At 38.3% G+C, this 21,059-nt stretch overlaps 1 protein-coding gene and 1 long non-coding RNA gene across 4 annotated transcripts in view; one reads left to right on the forward strand and one right to left on the reverse strand.

Annotated features, from left to right (window-relative positions):
* Positions 1-19,361, reverse strand: part of mapk14b (mitogen-activated protein kinase 14b) — a 58,058-nt gene extending 38,697 nt beyond the window's left edge. For both annotated transcript variants that reach the window (XM_082156535.1, XM_082156534.1), the window contains exons 1-3: positions 18,954-19,361; positions 8,663-8,792; positions 5,564-5,622 (exon numbers count right to left, since the gene is read on the reverse strand). In XM_082156535.1, coding sequence (XP_082012661.1) covers positions 5,564-5,622; positions 8,663-8,792; positions 18,954-19,072 — 308 coding nt within the window. In that variant the 5' untranslated portion in view covers positions 19,073-19,361. The remainder of the gene's footprint in view (positions 1-5,563; positions 5,623-8,662; positions 8,793-18,953) is intronic.
* Positions 5,629-17,880, forward strand: LOC309488362. 2 transcript variants are annotated; one of them, XR_014202077.1, is made up of 3 exons: positions 5,629-6,116; positions 8,687-13,758; positions 13,925-17,880. It is a non-coding gene; the product is annotated as an uncharacterized lncRNA (long non-coding RNA). The 2 variants fall into 2 exon arrangements; XR_014202078.1 differs by lacking the exon at positions 13,925-17,880 and having other exon boundaries at positions 8,687-9,806; positions 9,840-12,165.
* Positions 19,362-21,059: the final 1,698 nt, after the last annotated feature.

Below are 21,059 nucleotides of genomic sequence, written 5' to 3' on the forward strand. Positions count from 1 at the left end.
TTAATGTTGGGACTGTCCTCTATCAGAATGTCAAACCAAAACAACTTTCCCGCGCTCGGTTCTATGGGCTGCCATAGACTCCCATGGCGGAAGAAGAATAATAATAATTAAAGCTGCAAGCAGCATTTAGCGGGGCCAAGCACAATCAGATGACAACACATACCAACATTGCTGAAAGTGTCAGACCAACTGCAACAATGAGCAATTAAAGACATTAAAGAGGATTTTAGGCAAAATGCCTGAAAATTCATAGAAACAGTAAATAAAAATATTATGTAATGCATTATCACTTTCTACCAATAGGTGGCGCAGTTACAAAACTGATGTGATGTGGTCAGAGTGAAGTGACAATGACACATACAAAGTTTGGTGTCAATATGTCAAGGCATTGCAGAGATAAAGCCTGAATAGTGCAATTAGCATCATGCCTCAACTTTGCTGCTGCGCTATACGAAAACGGTTTCGTCAATCGAGACGAAATCGATAAGTTTTAGTCGGCACGGTCTGGAGATGATACGATTCGATTTTGGTGAAAATCGGACAAACGGTGTAGGAGGAGTTCGAAAATGTATGTTTTGAATGAAAATCAAGATGGCGGACAGGAAATTAGGCCAAATAAGGAAAACTTGGTTTCTATGTTCTCGGCTTGACCCAAGCAATCTATTAATACCAGTGGCATTTCAATAGGCAGATTTATTCAAAAGTTATTAGCATTTATAGAAGTTTTGTTATAACTTTTGACCACTAGGTGGCGCTGTCTTGAAATATGTTGGGTACTTTCAGGAAATGGTGCTGAAGGCACTTTCTGAGTTTCATTAAATAACACCAATGCATTTGTTTAGTATAGCATTTTATTTCACAAAACTGTATTGAAGTCAATGGGAATTTCATGTTTTGTTCTATTATAGCGCCACCAAGAGGCTCAGTCACACCATTTTTTTTATGTGTCCTCAGAGTGAGCCCATACATATGTGTGTCAATTTTGGTGAAAATATCTCAATTCGCTTCGGAGTTATAGACATTTGTATGAAAAAACACGTAAAAAATGACTGACACATGACTTTGATTGGATTTTACTACCCCTTACTATCAATATTTTCACATTTGGGCATTGGCGTATAGCTATCGACCTATGTTTCCAAACTTCTGACGGTGGTTTCGTCTCGATCAGACTAGCGGTTTCGAAGATATAGCCAAATGTTTTTTAAGCGCTAAATCACAACGCTACACAAACCGTAAGGTGAAACCTAGCATGTTTGGTATCGTAGGACTCGGCAAGGATTCAGCAGTCTAATTAGATGAGTTTCGTGAAAATATGTCGACCACACCCAAAGTTATAAGCATTTGAATAAAAAGATTAACCACTAGGTGGCGCTGTTTTGAAACTTCTCAGGCTCCTTCAGGACATCGTGCTGATGACCCATACCAAGTTTCGTAACAATCCGTTCATGCGTTCTTAAAATACAGCGTTTTAGCACAAAATTCAAAATGGCCGACAGTCAAAATGGCCGATATGGTAAAAATGGATATCAGTCGACTCGGCATTTTGCCCTGAATCTAACGAGACCAATTTTATGATTTTTGGACAAACTGTTCAGAAGTTATAAGCAAAAATAGCCATTTTTCATATCTCTGGACCAGTAGGTGGCGCTGGGCCGAAACGCAGCATGTAGCCTCAGGTCATGCTTGTGATGACATGTACCAAGTTTGGTCTGAATACGATAAAGCGTTGCGAAGATACAGCCTTACGACTGTTTTCGCAAGCGCTACGTAAAATTTGTTCGAGCGTTTATTGAAAACGGTTTGACAAATCAACTAGATTTTAATAACTTTTTGTCAGCACTGCCTGAAGATGATCTGGTTCAATTTTCGTGCAAATCGGACAAACCGTCTAGGACGAGTTCGAAAAAGTAGGTTTTGAGAATAATTCAAAATGGCGGCAATGTTTTTATGACGGAAAATGACGTCATAGGGTGCAATCGAATCGTCATGAGCTCAGGAATCAGAGGAAAAAAGAATTTTGTTGATTGGCCTTACGGTTCAAAAGTTATTAGCAAAACAAAAGTGAAATTTTGGACAGGTGGTGGCGCTAGAGGGAATGACTTAGAAACACCAAAATTGGTGTATTTAATGTTGGGAATGTCCTCTATCAGAATGTCAAACCAAAACAACTTTCCCGCAATCGGTTCTATGGGCTGCCATAGACTCCAAGAGCGGAAGAAGAATAATAATAATAATAATAATTAAAGCTGCAAGCAGCATTTAGCGGGGCCAAGCACAATCAGATGACAACACATACCAACATTGCTGAAAGTGTCAGACCAACTGCAACAATGAGCAATTAAAGACATTAAAGAGGATTTTAGGCAAAATGCCTGAAAATTCATAGAAACAGTAAATAAAAATATTATGTAATGCATTATCACTTTCTACCAATAGGTGGCGCAGTTACAAAACTGATGTGATGTGGTCAGAGTGAAGTGACAATGACACATACAAAGTTTGGTGTCAATATGTCAAGGCATTGCAGAGATAAAGCCTGAATAGTGCAATTAGCATCATGCCTCAACTTTGCTGCTGCGCTATACGAAAACGGTTTCGTCAATCGAGACGAAATCGATAAGTTTTAGTCGGCACGGTCTGGAGATGATACGATTCGATTTTGGTGAAAATCGGACAAACGGTGTAGGAGGAGTTCGAAAATGTATGTTTTGAATGAAAATCAAGATGGCGGACAGGAAATTAGGCCAAATAAGGAAAACTTGGTTTCTATGTTCTCGGCTTGACCCAAGCAATCTATTAATACCAGTGGCATTTCAATAGGCAGATTTATTCAAAAGTTATTAGCATTTATAGAAGTTTTGTTATAACTTTTGACCACTAGGTGGCGCTGTCTTGAAATATGTTGGGTACTTTCAGGAAATGGTGCTGAAGGCACTTTCTGAGTTTCATTAAATAACACCAATGCATTTGTTTAGTATAGCATTTTATTTCACAAAACTGTATTGAAGTCAATGGGAATTTCATGTTTTGTTCTATTATAGCGCCACCAAGAGGCTCAGTCACACCATTTTTTTTATGTGTCCTCAGAGTGAGCCCATACATATGTGTGTCAATTTTGGTGAAAATATCTCAATTCGCTTCGGAGTTATAGACATTTGTATGAAAAAACACGTAAAAAATGACTGACACATGACTTTGATTGGATTTTACTACCCCTTACTATCAATATTTTCACATTTGGGCATTGGCGTATAGCTATCGACCTATGTTTCCAAACTTCTGACGGTGGTTTCGTCTCGATCAGACTAGCGGTTTCGAAGATATAGCCAAATGTTTTTTAAGCGCTAAATCACAACGCTACACAAACCGTAAGGTGAAACCTAGCATGTTTGGTATCGTAGGACTCGGCAAGGATTCAGCAGTCTAATTAGATGAGTTTCGTGAAAATATGTCGACCACACCCAAAGTTATAAGCATTTGAATAAAAAGATTAACCACTAGGTGGCGCTGTTTTGAAACTTCTCAGGCTCCTTCAGGACATCGTGCTGATGACCCATACCAAGTTTCGTAACAATCCGTTCATGCGTTCTTAAAATACAGCGTTTTAGCACAAAATTCAAAATGGCCGACAGTCAAAATGGCCGATATGGTAAAAATGGATATCAGTCGACTCGGCATTTTGCCCTGAATCTAACGAGACCAATTTTATGATTTTTGGACAAACTGTTCAGAAGTTATAAGCAAAAATAGCCATTTTTCATATCTCTGGACCAGTAGGTGGCGCTGGGCCGAAACGCAGCATGTAGCCTCAGGTCATGCTTGTGATGACATGTACCAAGTTTGGTCTGAATACGATAAAGCGTTGCGAAGATACAGCCTTACGACTGTTTTCGCAAGCGCTACGTAAAATTTGTTCGAGCGTTTATTGAAAACGGTTTGACAAATCAACTAGATTTTAATAACTTTTTGTCAGCACTGCCTGAAGATGATCTGGTTCAATTTTCGTGCAAATCGGACAAACCGTCTAGGACGAGTTCGAAAAAGTAGGTTTTGAGAATAATTCAAAATGGCGGCAATGTTTTTATGACGGAAAATGACGTCATAGGGTGCAATCGAATCGTCATGAGCTCAGGAATCAGAGGAAAAAAGAATTTTGTTGATTGGCCTTACGGTTCAAAAGTTATTAGCAAAACAAAAGTGAAATTTTGGACAGGTGGTGGCGCTAGAGGGAATGACTTAGAAACACCAAAATTGGTGTATTTAATGTTGGGAATGTCCTCTATCAGAATGTCAAACCAAAACAACTTTCCCGCAATCGGTTCTATGGGCTGCCATAGACTCCAAGAGCGGAAGAAGAATAATAATAATAATAATAATAATAATAATAAGAACGGGAACAGATACAATAGGTGCCCGCACCTTCGGTGCTTGGCCCCTAATAATAATAATAAGAACGGGAACAGATACAATAGGTGCCCGCACCTTCGGTGCTTGGCCCCTAATAATAATAATAATAAGAACGGGAACAGATACAATAGGTGCCTCCGCACCTTCGGTGCTTGGCCCCTAATAATAATAAGAACGCGAACGAAAACAATAGGTGCCTAGCACCTTCGGTGCTTGGCCCCTAATAATATTATTATTATTCATAATCTTTTTTATTAATAACTAATGATAATTAATAATTATATTCTACCTCAAGATTATACAGGTATATGTGTGCATTAAGTCTACAAAGCAAGTGACACACATTAATTATTAGTATGACAATTAATTGGCCAATATTTCATAATTACGACATCTCATATGCCAGGGCAATACATTTTTATCTATAATTCCCTGGATGAGCGATTATTCTATTGTTTGTGTTATGATTACTTCGAGGCAGCTATATGAGGCAATAACAGTTTGCAGGTTATTGCCTGTGTGCCACGAGGAAATTATGTTGAGCAGATGAAGCCTGTTGCCATGGTAACTACGGATATTCCCAACACGTGCATGGCCACAATGTTCTTTCCCTCTCCCGGAGCAGAACTCGACGGGAAGTAAACGCTGCTGCTTTCTGATTATCACTTTGACAACTGGATGCAAGGTGCTTGAACGCTTCCGGATTGAACAGGGCCTTCGACACACGCCGCATCATCAGGGCTACATCTAATTAAGCTTTTATTGAGCAATGCGGGGTTGTGAAGGAGACACCTACACATCCAATAATTAGATACGCCTTTAGATACGCCTGAGTAATTACTGAAGTGAGCCACTTCATACTCCGTTATTCTTTTTCTCAGAATCCACAGACCTGCAACCCATAATGCCACACACACACATGTCCTATGAACTTTTCACAACAACATGGAACAAGCAAAGAGTCGATAAACTGAGCGTTCTGGATGCAGGGATGAAGTAGAATAAGTTGATAACTATATCGTGAAGAGCCTGCTATGAACATGTTTCATGAACATTTTTTTTTTTTTGCATGTTTCAGAAGTGCAAGGTGGCCCGAAATGTGCCTGATAGGATGAAAAAAGGTTCACCGTGTAGAAATGATGCAAATACTCACACGTCATTGAATTCTTCTAGACTGGTAGCGGGCGAGAAAACATCTAGAAGACCAATTACCTGCAACAAGGACAAGAGTCAGAGACAATTTGTCTGAATCACAGCAACATTACAAGATTAAGGTCAAATCATTTAAAGAAGTGTTTTTGCTCTATTCCATGAGTGTACACTTCAACGGAGCACACACACTGAACAGACTGTACTGTAAACACATTAGATGCTCTTCATCATGTGTCCTGACTGAAGTTGTTTTCTGCTGTTGGTAAGCATGCGGCCCATTGCGGTTCCCCTCAGAGGAAGCAGCACACAGAGTGAGAGGTGTTGCTTCCACTTGTGAACATCCTCTGTTACACTCATTTATATTTTGTGTGGGCATCACCTCTCTCTCTCTCTCTCTCTCTCTCTCTCTCTCTGCAGGAGGAGGAGAAGGTACATTTTATACTGGTTAAACTGTAGATGCACTTCTGCCCATGGTAACATGCATGAACCTTGGCCATCGTCAGTGTTTCAGCAAAATGATGACTATTAATTACACAATTGTTCAAAAGTTTAAGGTAGGTATAACGTTTTTTTGAAAGACGTCTCTTCTGCTCACCAAGGCTGCATTTAATGAATATTTTTTATTTATTTTAGATTTCAATTTAAAATAACTTTTCTATTTAAATTTAGGCTACTTTAAAGTGTAATTTATTCCTGTGATCAAAGCTGAATTTTCAGGATCATTACTCCAGTCTTCAGTGTCACATGATCCTTCAGAAATCATTCTAATATGCTGATTTGATGCTCAAGAAACATTTCTGACTATTATCAATGTTGAAAAGTTGCGCTGCTTCATATTTTTGTCAAAGCGTGATGCATTTTTTAGGATTCTATGATGAATAGAAAGATCAAAAGAACAGCATTTATAAAAATAAAACAATCTTTAAGTTTAAGGAGTGTGTCATTGAGAATTAATTACAAACTTGTTTTGTTCGTTGGGAATCGAAAAATCGGGGAAAAAAACTTGTTATAAAATTAAACATTTGATTCCGCTTATCGATTCCTATGAGCTCATTTTAATGTGGTTTTAAACCATTTAAGCACAAGAAGACACGAAAGAGAACTCAATTCGGCACTCAAGCATTGTTTTCTGTGCTGGGCTGTTCTCTTTCGCACCTTCTTACACTTAAACACACAGAATTATGTCAAAATATCCTTGTAAACAGTCATTTATGTCTTAAGTGAACGTAAACAGTTGAGAAAGAAAACACATGTGTAACAGTATATTGGATCCTGCATTCGGTCTTAAAGAGACAGCAGCCTAATAAACCTGCTGGTGTCACTGTCAGAAGAAAGTCAAACACCATCTAAAACAGCCACATAAGACGGATGAAAAGAGGAGAAAACATCTCAATGTTATGTCTCAATGTAATAATAATAATAATACTAACACTAATAATTATTATTACTAGGTGTGCGTGTGTGTAGAGGGTTGCTTATGTTTTACTTGATCTTTTTTTATAAACAGTTTACTTTTAAACAGCATGTGGCCTTCAAATGTTTATATTATTTACTATAATGATTACCATCATAAATAATAAACTCATTGAATTTAATTTAATATTTATTTCAAATAGTTAAATAAAATCGTTCCAACAGATTTTGCAATGGTACCGAAATTGGTACCGAGAACCGTAAAATTTTAATGGTATTGGTATTGGTAACGACTACTGGAATTTTGGTACCATGACAACCCTAGTATCTATTGTGGTCAATTTTGACTAACTTGTAGAATTTATAATAGATAATCTGTAAATGAAATATATTTCTCAATAGAGATTTATATTACAAATGTGGCATTTTGTAGTTATAGTTTCTAAATGTGTAGGTTGCTACTTTTCATAACAAATGCTATAGATCAATAATAATAATAATAATAATAATATATATATATATATATATAATAATTTACATGTCTAAAATTCTCCAAAGTGTCACAATAAATGACTTTTATCATCTGGATTCAGTCAGATTTAATGAGAATCTGTTGTTACTGTGTAATAAGTGGGCAAATAATTCGCTCCAGTACAGTATTTTATGTTACTTACTTAGCCTATATTGCGAAAGATAGTGTCGATAAATAGGTTTACAGATCATATTTCACTGCACACAAAGAAAATAGAGCAAAAACTTGCAGCTCGTGTGCCAGTTGTTGCCACTGGTTTCAATATGAAAAAGGAAGATTGATGTTTGAAGAGCCGATCTGTTCAGGGATTTGAGGGTTATTAAACATTAACATCTGTGAGACAGAGAGACAGACAGCGCCAGGGAACCCAAAAGTGCGTGCATGAAGGAAAGTGGAGAGAGAGAGAGAGAGAGAGAGAGAGAGAGAGAGAGAGAGAGAGAGAGAGAGAGAGAGAGAGAGAGAGAGAGAGAGAGAGAGAGAGAGAGAGAGAGAGAGAGAGAGAGAGAGAGAGAGAGAGAGAGAGAGAGAGAGAGAGAGAGAGAGAGAGAGAAGGTGGCTGTGATCCAGCATAGAGTTTCACCCACGCTCAAACAGAGGCAGCACAGATTCGTGGACTCTGGCCAGAACGCAAAAAAATTAAGGTTTTTTTTTTCTAAGCAAAAACATGGTGAGTACCTTCACAAAAACAGGCAATAAATAAGAAAATCACATAGGAACTACTGCATGCCTGCTGAAAAACAGCAGCTCTTAGATGCACTTTTGACCTTTGACATAGGCATTTTGAACAAAGCATCACAGAGATCTGTCACAAAACTGTTTTAAAAAGCAAATATTTCACATTATGCATTTATGATGTTGCAGGGAACGCAGCACACCATGCAGTAATAGTGCATAATCTCTCCCCACGCCCTCATTAGCTCTCAGACAATAATCAATAGAGTTTCATAACGCACAGATGAATCCCCCGCTGGGATCTGAGCTGGCAGAGGATGTGAGCTTGCTTAATAGTCATGAAAGTGGAAGGAGAAGAAATCACAGACCATGAGCCGCGTGCAAGTTCTGTGAGAAGTTTAGAAATACAGTCAGCGCAATCCTGTCAAAAGAGGATTCATACTGTATCTGAAGGTGGAAGAAAGAGCAGTTCAAACATCTTACATTCTCGTGTTTCATGTGTTTCAGCAGCCGCAGTTCTCTGTATGTGCGCTTGGCGTGGATGATGGACTGGAAGGGCCGGGACAGCTTCTTGACTGCGACCCTCAGGCCCGTCTTTGCGTCCAGCGCGGAGCTGTGGGAAAAAAAGAACACCATGTTATGGATTCCATCAACATCGCAGGCCACAAGATTACAGGAGACTCCTGCTTTCACAAGCAGTGATGTTGTAGGAAACTGAAACAAGAAGAACATCCCTAAAAAGCTGGAATAAAATAAAATGCTCCGTTACCATAGTGGTATGTTTCATACAGCAAGAGTAAGAACATGAATCATCATATGCAAATGAGATTCTCATAAACCTCCCTCCTCCAAAAACGGGACTTTTTACAACCATCTAGATTTAATAAATAACACAGAATGCTTTGTTTGGAAAGCCTTAAATATCAGCATCCTTCTCTCAGCTACTGCAGTGGCGGATACAGATGGTGGAAGGACTGATCCCTGCTATTAGCAATTTCCCAATTTTATCACGTACAGGGACATATTTAAGAAAAATGATGCTGGGAAAACTGTATCTGAGATTGTGGGGATTCCAAATAGGTTTAAATCTGTCAAATTAACTATTAACTATTGTGTTGAAAATGTGTTACATGTATGACATCAAATAAAACCATATAAATGATCAGATGTGGTGAATAAATGTACCGTATTAGTACCCTGGAAATCCAGAGTTCTCACGAGAGCACAAATTGAATTTGCTCAGCGAGTTTACTCTGGCGTTGAGTAATGATGCTCATTAAATATGCCCTTGTGTCCGAGCTGCACCAATCACATCGGGTTATCTGATATAGGCGGGCCGGAGTGATTTGCTCGCCCCGTGGTGAGGAGCAGAGAGTTCACTCAGAGTTGGAGTAAATCACTCCGCAGAAGTAGCAGTGCTTCGCCTTCTGAGAATATAGTTCCCAGTATATGGTTAGAAGATGGCTGTGTCTCATGTGACCTTGTTATTTGTACACGCTGTGACTCTACAAATCACAACATGTAAATAGGAAAATGTTGGCGTTATTTTGTCACTTATTGGGAGCAGTATGCTAGCTGGAGCCATTTACCTCCAGTCTTTGTGCTAAGCTAGGCTAGCGGTGGGTGAGTCAGACAGAGTTACGGCACGCACGGAGATGAGAAGGGTATGTATGGACTTATCTAACTCTGGGGGATATGGTGAATAAGCTAAAGTCCCAAAAAGTCGGCGTGTTCCTTTAAATATTTTTTATTAATATAAGAATATTCATGTATATGTAATTCATATGTACAATTTCAACCAATCATCTACATTACAAAACATCTGCTCAATTCACAAAGCATGGCTAAGAAAACGGTCATCATGACAAACCCCCAATTCTGTTTTCCACACAAGCGTTGGAACAATGGAAGAGCAGTGACCATGCCGGCTCCGGCTTCTGCGGTCAGGAGAGCCAACAGGCTTTCCAGGAAGTGTAAGTAGGCCAGTTTCACAGATGGAAGGAGCCTGAGTTACCATTCTCCAAAGAACACACCTCGCCAAAGTGTCTGCCCGCCCAGACAAATAATAACACACTGTCACACACAAACCCACAAGACACCATAATGGAAAGAATAGCCATTTACAGTACAACAAACATGCACTCTAAAATTAACAATTAAACCATTAATTCCTGTGATCACAGCTGAATTTTCAGCATCATTACTCCAGTCTTCAGTGTCACATGATCCTTCAGATCCTTCAGTGTCACATGATCCTTCAGAAATCACGCTAATATGAAACTGTGGGTAAAACTTTTGTATGCATTTACATACAAATGACACATAGGGTTTATTATGGTTAACTAAAAACTACAACTATTAAAAACACTCCGGTTAAATAAAATATTAGTTAAAAAAATATATATATATATGCCTTGGCAATAAACAGAAATATGTTTTAAATGAAGCACTGAAATGATTAACTGGGAAAAAAAAACTAAATTTTATAATAGATAAACCTTAAAGGGACAATGTGTAGTTTTTTTTTGGTATTTTATTATCTAAAATCAATATTTTTATTCAAAAATATGTCCTCAATGGTGTACAAATACCTCTGCCAATGATCGGACTTATCCTCGTAAACGAAGAATTTATTATCTTTATATACATGGGACGGGTAGGTCCACGGAGGCGTCCATGTAGTTCCGCCATCTTGAAAAACTATAATAGCAGAGAGGGACAAAAAGTACTAGGCCAACGCGTTTCCACAACGCGTTTCGTTCAGAGCCAGCGTCACGTGACTGAAGCCAGCAGAAGCGGAGGAGCAGAGCAGTGACAGGCGCTTGTCACGGCCCCGGCAAGTTTAAAAGGCTGCACTGTACGGTTATTTATAATGGAGGAGTCCATACAAATGCTTAGTCACAGGATAAGGAGTCCTCGTCATCGAAAAGTCCAAAAAAGACAGTAAAAGGAAACGTGAACGGAGATTACAGAAAACAAGGGTTAATGTCGGGATAGCTAATGCAGGAGAAAGCTTTTAAAAGAGACGCTGAAGTTGCTTGCTTTCTTCTCGACAGGCAAGTCAATGTTACGGTCTTAATTAAATGCTATTAGAAGACATCTTGTCATAGCTTTTTGGTACATAATGGCTACCGTAGATAGGCCTGTCACGATAACAAATTCTGCTGGACGATAAATTGTCCAAGAAATTATTGCGATAAACGATAATATTGTCGTTCTGAGACCATTTTCATCTAATATAATGATAATGGCATAATAATGCAGGTACACCTTTTCAAAGATCTATAAACTTTTATTTCTAAAGAATATTAAACATTGAAAACAGAAAACATTTTAAATAGCCACAAAAAATTAACAAAACAACCAAAAACAATAAAAGCAATAGACTCTCAGTGTCTGTTAACAAAAAAACTCACTTGAATAAATACCAAAAACAATCAATAAAATGGATGTAAACAAAATGGCACTTCAAAAAAATTATTAAACATTAGGCTCAGACATAAATAGTGATACATTCCATAACAGGCAAAACTGCCGGTTAGGACCTTTGTAAACATATAAAAAAAAGCCTCAACAGGCCATATCACACCATTTTGCACTGTCCTCCTGTTACTTTGTCGACTAAACGCCCGAGTGATTGTGTAACTTACTGTCGGGAAGACGGAGACGCACTTTATTGTGTGTATATGCTACGCACTGAAAATACTTGGTTGGGATTAGGGGTGAGGAGTGCGTGCGTATTACACGCCATAAAGTGCGTATCATATGCACGCAAAAACTATTTTGGGCGTATAAATGGCACGAGAAATAACATTCGTGGTATAGATGCGCATTTTCATGAGATCGGGCTCGACATACCGGCTCTCAGGTTAAGTGGTTCACCACGATCATTCGGTTTGAATCCGAAGTGCTCCCACACCGGCAGCTGTCGCGTTTGGCTTTGAAACCAATTCCATCTTTTTCTTTTTTCTTTTTTTTTTTTCCAACTCACAACTAGCGTCTTCTCTCTCTCCCGGCAGTCGCCGCAAGCAGTCCCGCTTTCCCATACAAAGACCATGTGACTGACAACAACAGTGCAACTGACAAGAGGGTTCACACTCCTCCTATACGCTAAGGAACCGAGAGTGGTCATCCAGTCTCTTTGGTAGAGAGAGAGACGATCGAGGAAAACAAACAAGCATGCAAATGGAATTATCGCGGCCGGAAAAATTATCGAGCTCATTTTTTTTTATCGTGCGATTAATTGATTTACTGACTATCGCGACAGGCCTAACCGTAGATGCAACACGCATTTGAAAAAGCGAGGCGCTGGAGAGCACTATTCGTTTGAATGCAAAATACAATTTCACCGCTAGATGGGAGAAAATCCTACACAATGTCCCTTTAAAAATAAACCTTATAACATGTTTTAGGACAAAAGCACATAATTATCATGAAAACTAAAAAATATATACAAATAAAAGCTAAATTCGAAATATTAGAAAAACTAAATAACACTAAGACACACACGAATATATATATATTTTTTTTAATGTTTGTTCGTTCACTAAGGCTGCAGTTATTTGATCAAAAATGCATTAAAACATTGTAAACTAGTTATAACAATTTGAAAAAATAAATAATATTTGTACCATCAGATCACACCCTTGGAAAAACGTGTTGCCACACAGGAACACATGCAAATCTTTGTGACGCAAAAGTATTGAAATGACTTACTAAGATAAATCACGCTCAGACATGCTAGAGTTTTGACAGACACACAATGCCAACAGTGAGGTCAAAATCCACACAGCTTTATAGTGGAGTCTTGTAGTAATGACTCTCTTCTAGACTCTTACATAACGACCAGTGCGTGACTCAAACTAGCAGGACGAGGGATCGAGGCATTGCTGAAGTCTCTCCACTGCACACGCTCATGGGTGTGGTGGTGTTTATGGGAGATATCGACTCACACGCACTGTGAACAGACGGCTAGAGACTGAACATTAGGTATGGTTAGCCAGTGATATCTGCTGGAACAGAAGACAGCACACACCGGTACAGGACTGGTGTTCTACATGCATGCTGGGTCTAATCCAACAGAAAGATCTAGTAGAGAGTGAGCCGAGCCAATGACTCAGTGCTGATTGTGAAACATGGGAAACCACCACAGAGCACAGGAAAAGTCCCATTTCTCTATCAAACCAGGACACGCTGATCTGCTCGCACTGGACACAGAGATTAGCATTTAGAGCCTCAGGCTTTTCCTCTGTATTATTAACTCAAAAACCATGAACAGCCCATAAACATTCACAGATCATCAGAAGTTTTCTTGGTTTTTATCGATGTTCACAGTAGGGCTGCGCGATGTATCGTTTTAGCATCGATATCGCGATGTGCGCATCCACGATAGTCACGTCGCAGGATGTGCGATGTCAAGAATAGGGATCGTAGTTGATCCGTAGCGGCTCAGAAAACCATATATCAGAAGTTTACTGATATGGCTTTAAAACGCATGCTGATAATAAACTTTCATGATGAAGAACTGCAGTGATAATCAAAACCAAACAGATGTTTTAGTTTCTGGCGAAGTGTCCAAGGCAGGAGTTGCACAGGCTCCGCCCTCTTCTGGGAAACAGCAGCTCATTTGCATTTAAAGATACATGCACGAAAAGTGTCCGAGGCAGGAGTTGCACAGGCTCCGCCCTCTTCTGGGAAACAGCAGCTCATTTGCATTTAAAGATACATGCACGAAAAGTGTCCGAGGCAGGAGTTGCACAGGCTCCGCCCTCTTCTGGGAAACAGCAGCTCATTTGCATTTAAAGATACATGCACGAAAAAAGCATGTTTTTCCTTTTTTTCCGTCCACTCAAAAATCATTTACAACATGGTATAATAAATGATCTGTGGGGTATTTTGAGTTGAAAATTCACAGACGCCTGCAAGATACTACATCTGGTAAAAAGGGGAATAATAGATCCCCTTTAAAATTAACTTCTTGTTTATTGAACTGTTGCATAAAATCAATATCACATTAATCATGCTGATATTTGGAGGAAAAACGGCACTCTTTGTGGGATATTGATTAACTATATTAAATTATATAAATATAAAAGACATCGTTATCTTGATTATTGGGGGGATTCTTAATGCATTTTAATACATCACGTAGTGTATGCGTGTGTGTTTTTGTAAAGTCAAGGACATACTCAATATAATTACACATTGTTAAAACAACAATCACAATATTATCTTAGACGATATATATCGCACACCCCATAGTCACAATAAAGAAGAAAAGATGATAGCAATTTCGGTTTCATTCTGACTTTAAAACTAACTCAGTTTCACATATTGATTCAAAAAATCAATCATCAAAAAACCCTTATTATACTTCTTTTACGGAATGCAGTTTATATCCTGAAACTTTACAGTGTATATGTGGTCATATCAATGTTCATTTTGAATACCACCAAAAATAACTCTGACTCATCCATTCCAATAAATTTTCTTTAAACAAATAAAAATTAAATTAAAAAGCATTTTCAATGATAGTCTGACTCTGTAAACTCTATTTTTGTTATTTCATGAATGAAGAAAAACTATTTTACACATTGAAACCAGAATGTGCCTTTAACACAGTAGCCAGGGAGACAGTTGTGTCTTCAGTTCGACCTTATCTAGATCATGAAGAAATAGTGCCAAGGCAAGAAAAACAGGACGGAAGTAGACCAAAGGAGTTTCCGACGAAGAGCGCCGTGACTCGACCGCTGCGTTCCTGTCCTTCTGCCCTGCACTAGATCACAGATCACACACACAGCTCTGACTGAATGACGGAAGAAACACACCGACAATGTGCTTTGCTCAGCTGCCGTACTTCATGTTCTCCACGGATGCACTTGGATGATAAACAACACTGTTCTTCACTTCACTTCTTTCTTTTTTTTTTTAATACATGGATTTTCCCTTTGATTCAGCCACTCCAAGAGAAACTCCCAATCTTCCAGAGTTCTGCAGTCAGAATCTTCCAGATTCTTTCAAACAACAAGACTTGTGAGTGACCTCAACAATGTGGGACGTTTGCAGACGTTCACGGCCTGGAATTTCATGAAATCACAGATTAGATATTCCACTGGTGCTCCAACAAAACACACATCTAACAACAAAAAAATAAAATAAAAAAAGGCAGAGATGTCCACTGAACAACATTACATTGCTAACCTGTATATCCCGTTCTCAAATTTGATTGGGCGGATGGCATGATATTTCGTACAGTGAGCAACAGTTGGGATCCAAAAAAAAAAAAAGGAAAAAAATCATATTCTCTACATGTTAATAGACTTTTATCAATCACTCATCCACCGTATTTTTGATTGTAAATTGAATGTGCGAGGCTTCCGGTGTCATCTTCTTCCAGTTATTTTTAGCTGGACAAAACAGGGCTGTGTTTCCCAAAAGCATTGTAGGTCTCAGTTAACCGTAGAGACCATTGGTGGCAATTGTTCTACGATCATCTTAGGCTTACACCGTGTCCTAACCAGCGATGCGATAAGATTCCAGCGACAAATAATTGCGTCTGTCCACACTAGACACGACGCGACTGCGAGATGCGTCAAAATCAATCAAAACCCACAGCCAATCAGAGCAGCGTGTGGGCGGTGTCAGCCAATCAGAACAGCGTGTGGGCGGAGTCTCGCGGCGAGTGCACAGCACCAGAGAGTCATCTCGACGGCACTCGCAAGAAAATGGAGAAGTAGCAACATAATCAAATCCACAAATATTACACCATTTAAACATTATTCAAACACATAGGCTACTGAGTTACTAAAACAATCTTTGTCAAATAATACACTTGTTTGTTCACAGTTTGAACGTTCTTGTTTCCATTTGTTCAAGATCTGAGGTGAATTAAAGTGGGTCATATATGTAGTCGAAATGTAACATAAATTTCGACTTTGGTGCCTTCTTGCCCGAGGAAAGACAGAAAGTAACTTTAGGGCGCATTTGTATGAAAGACAACAACTCCCACAATGCACCACATCGCACAGTACCGCAAGCCACTCCCACTAATCCAGCCTCAGCTGCTCTTCGTATATAGCGGCTCGTAAAGATAGCCACGAACATCTGATTCGAGCATCAGACTTTCGAAATCCTCTTCTTCCATATCATATTGAGTGCCTTCCGCCATTGTGGTAACTTCACATCTGGCTCCACAGCGCCTGTTAGCTTAGCCTCCAAACAAGATGGAGGATATTGCTTTTTTAGTTTCTGCAAGTGAAGTCCCACCCACTGATCTGTAACAGGTCTGTAGCGTGAGTGAGTCCCACCCCCTGGAGAAATGAGGAACGAGTGTTTGTAGTCTCAACCCCTCTACAAAGATATGGGACTTCCTGCTTAGAATGATGCAAAATGACGATTTATTTTTACGTCATTATAAGCAGGAACTCCGTATTTCTCCCTTTTCAGGGGAAAATGAGGGAATGATGCACGACCATTCAAAAATATGACTGGGTTTTTAACGATACAAAGCTTAATGCAAATGGCTGGAGTGTCCGTTTAAGCGTTTCTCGTGACGGGGTTATAAGAAGTGTCTTTATATTCAGCCTGAGAGACAGAGTGCTTCATGTGTGCCCAGAAACACGTGGCAGGAATGATTGACGTTGAACAGACCTGAACTGCTTGATTTACCAGACTGAAATGTCCTGGGAACACACACAATGGAGCGCTATTTATATCCCTGACAGAGGACACCGCTAGGACAGGATCCGCCCACATTATTAGGGACTGTCCAGGAAAAAGAAAGAGACCCGAATGGACCGTCCTCCAGACCTGTGGCTTGAGCAATGCAGGCTTCTCCTTCCTGAAACCCCCCAAGCCACATGGCAAACGGTTTTCTCTTATTCATTACCCCAACACACACGGCGATACGAGCACAATCATTGCATTTCCTGCAGAGGTTTCTAACCATTTTGAGTCACTTGATGTGCATCAATGATGTCTAATGTAAAATCTGGGTCCTGGAGGGAAAACCAACACTATCTAGACTCATGTAAATGAAGTCATATTTAGCACATGCTTCTAACAGGAGTCCTCACAAGCATGACTAACCCAGATCAGTGGTGAGGAGACCACCTAATCCTGGAATTATGAGTCAGAGCCGAGAGTGACATCATGCTGTCCTCATCAGCATGCACTGAAACATTACATTTCTTTGGATGCACCTACATTTCTCTCAGGTAGAGTATATATATAATGCACCGATATGAACATTTTGGCCGATACACGATAATTCTTTATATTTGAAAGCCGATAACTGATATATTGGCCAATAAAATTTTTTAAAGCCTGATTACAAAAACAAAAGTCTCACCATTACAAGCAATGTCCCAAAGCACACAATTATAGACATTGTAATTTTATGTAACCCTATATGACTTGTGCTGCGCATGTTGCACTTAACCTTATTTTTCTTTTTTGAAGTGATTTCAATCATATTTCAAGCAATTAAAAACCCTCATGTTGAACAGTTCGCATCTGAAGTGTCTCAGCTGGAGGAAATAACCCATTATTTATCGGCTTTAATATATCGGACAGATTTTCTTATCGAGCCGTAAACGATAACATTAAAAATGAACATATATCGGCCTATACGGTGGCTGATATATTGTGCATCCCTAACATTTACTTATATTATAATTAATTTACGTTATTTATTAAAATAATAATATTTTTATTATAGATTATTCTAATGTATGATTTACTTTTTATATTAAATGTGCGATAACTTATATAAACAACTGAGTTTTAATTGTGTTTAACTTTTTATTGCTTTTTTTACTCAATAATAAACAATTTTAACTTTATTATTTATGTTTATTATATATACATATATTAATAAATATATTATATTTATTATAGATTATTTTTGTGCATAATTTACTTTTTACATCAAATGGTCAAAAACATTCACAACTGAGTTTTAATTACGTTTTTTACACAATAGTAACAGATTATTACTTTATTATTTAGATTATAATGTTATTAATTTATATTACTTACAATTTTTTTATTAGAGTTAATTACAATTAAATTAGTGATAAATGCATTTAATTGTTTTTATTGATTTTACACAATGATAACTAACTATTACTTACATTATTATATGTGCATTAATTTATATTATTTATTAAAAATAGTAATAATATTTTATTATATATTACTTTTATGTATGACTGCCTTTTTATATTACTCATTCGATAACTAATAAAACCAGTGTTGGGTGTAAATAACTAGAAAAAGTAAAGGGATTACTCTTACTTTTTCTGTAACTTAATTACAGTCACTTCTGATGTAATTGCATTAAATACTGTATAGATTATAGAACAATTCTATATAAAACAATAGTGGATTTACCATCAAAATGTTGCTTTAATGTACATCGTGCAAAGAATACTGACCAGTAAGTATCTCACACATGCATTATGTTCAATACACACTGAACATACGCCATTTGACACCCGACAGTGACTTCTGCAAAGCAAAGCAAAAAAAAAAAAAAAAAAAAAAAAAAAAAATTTTTAATAAAGATCCAATGCAATCGTACTAAGAGTGCAAGCCCGTTCACGTTCTCGGTTTGCAACGCGTGTTTTCTGGCTCAACTTGCAGTGCTGCAACATGACTCTCCACAAACAGACCTAGAACACACACTGTGGATCGCACGCGAGAGGCCCGAGCGGCCAGATCTGGTTATGCAAGAGCTTTACGCACGATATTATTCTCCAGTATAGATATTTACCATACGGATCCATACGCTCCAGAACCCACGGGCGATAAATTCTGGTACCGCTCCGGCACCTCCCAAATGGTCTTATTGAGCTCCTGTCGATAGAAATTCGGTCTCTCCTTCTGGGACATTCCTGTAGAGGAGTGGAAACTTCTGCTGCTCTCCTGATCTCAGTGCTCTGATATAAACAAAAAAACTAACTAAACAAAAGCGCGAGCTCCGCGTTCACAGAGCTGTCCGCGTGCATCAGAGGACATCGGTCACATGCACTGGCGCTGAAGATCGTGCACAAACTCCAACTCTGATCCTTGAGGAGTCGCTGGGTGGCGAAGCGTGAGATTTCTGCTGCGGACGACTTGGATTTCGTTCCCTTTTTTCTGTTACAGGTTCTCCTCTGACTAACACGCTTGACGTCACGACCTAAGGGAAACTCTCGGGACTTCGCCCCAAACCTCGCGAGAACGAGAACCTAAGCGACACAGCAAACTGTTTATTATAGTCATAGTCCAGTCATTTTAAGCCAAAATGGGGGTCAACCTTGAACAAATTGCAACAGAAGCAAACTCAACTGATTTTGTATCCTCAATATGTCCTGAGTAAGGGGGGGAAAAAGTCCCGAAGAATCCCATTAGGGGAAAGTTTCGAAAAAGACCCATAGCCTATTCATACACGCCTATTCATTATTTTTCTTACGTGAATAGGGTGAACATTTGAACCTTTAGACATCACCATGACAATTACTGAGTTGATTACTTACATCAAGACAAACAAAAAAATGTATTACAAGTTTTTTTTTTAATTGTTCGTTAACATGGACAAACGTGCATAATCTAATTACGTGCTAATTTGCATAAATACCACAACAGATCTAAACATTGGGTATAGTATAGCCAGGTGAAAATGTATTGTTGAATCTTGTTGACACGTAACAGTAAAATACTTAATGTTAAGGTCTGAATGGAACCCATTTAGGCTACCCATGAATACATAGAGGCAGGAATATAGGCCTACTTTAGAAACCAGCCTTTATTCATTTTTAAGAGATTGGGTTTGGGGCTGGGTCCGTGGGACTGTTTCTGGGGGACGAGTCTGAGGGAAGAACAACAATGGTAAGGAGAATGCAGAAGACACAATTTAAGAAAAATAAAAAGTGAATCCCCAGAAACAGTCCCACGGACCCAGTCCCAAACCCCATCTCTGCAATAATAATTAATAAAGGCTGGTTTCTAAAGTACTTCTTCCTGCCTCTATGTATTAATGCTCATGGGTAGCCTAAATGGGTTCCATTCAGACCTTAACATTAAGTATTTTACTGTTATGTGTCAACAAGAGACATTTTCACCTGGCTATACCCAATGTTTAGATCTGTTGTGGTATTTATGCAAATTAGCACGTACGTAATTAGATTAGATGTTAACAAACCATTTAAAAAAAACTTGTAATACATTTTTTGTTTGTCTGTAAGTAATCAACTCAGTAATTGTCATGGTGATATCTAAAGGTTACAATTTTTACCCTATTCACGTGAGAAAGAGAATGAATAGGCGTATGAATAGGATATATTTGGGTCTTTTTCGAAACTTTCCCCTAATGGGATTCTTGGGGGCTTTTTTGACATATTGAGGATACAAAATCAGTTGAGTTTGATTCTGTTGCAATTTGTTCAACCTTTTTTCATTAAATGACTGGACTATTAGGTGAACAATAAAATAATAAAATGTAAAAATATAAAAGGGGGAAAATATATAAATATATATAAAAGTGGAAAGGCTTACCTTATCGATCTAATAGGCCTTGGAGCCAGTTTATGGAACTTCCCTAGCAATAATAGGCTATTAATAAATATAAAATATATGTTTTTATCTTTTTCTTTCCTAGTGGACAGTGAAATATATTATGTTTTCAGATACCAGTCTAAAACAGCAGTTAACGATTAAATGCGTTGTTTTGATACTTGCCAAGATTAAAATTTCAAACCGTGTCGTCATTAAAACTAAATGTTTATTTGTAGGCTAATACAACCATTTTGTAAGACAATGTTTCCAATAGTAGTCTAATAATAATAGTAAATATAGTAATAGTAAAGTTGAAGTGCTAGTAAAACGGGAGTACGGAGAT

The sequence above is a fragment of the Leuciscus leuciscus genome (genome assembly GCF_965113295.1).
Source record: "Leuciscus leuciscus genome assembly, chromosome: 23".
In the NCBI taxonomy this organism is placed as follows: Eukaryota; Metazoa; Chordata; class Actinopteri; order Cypriniformes; family Leuciscidae; genus Leuciscus; species Leuciscus leuciscus.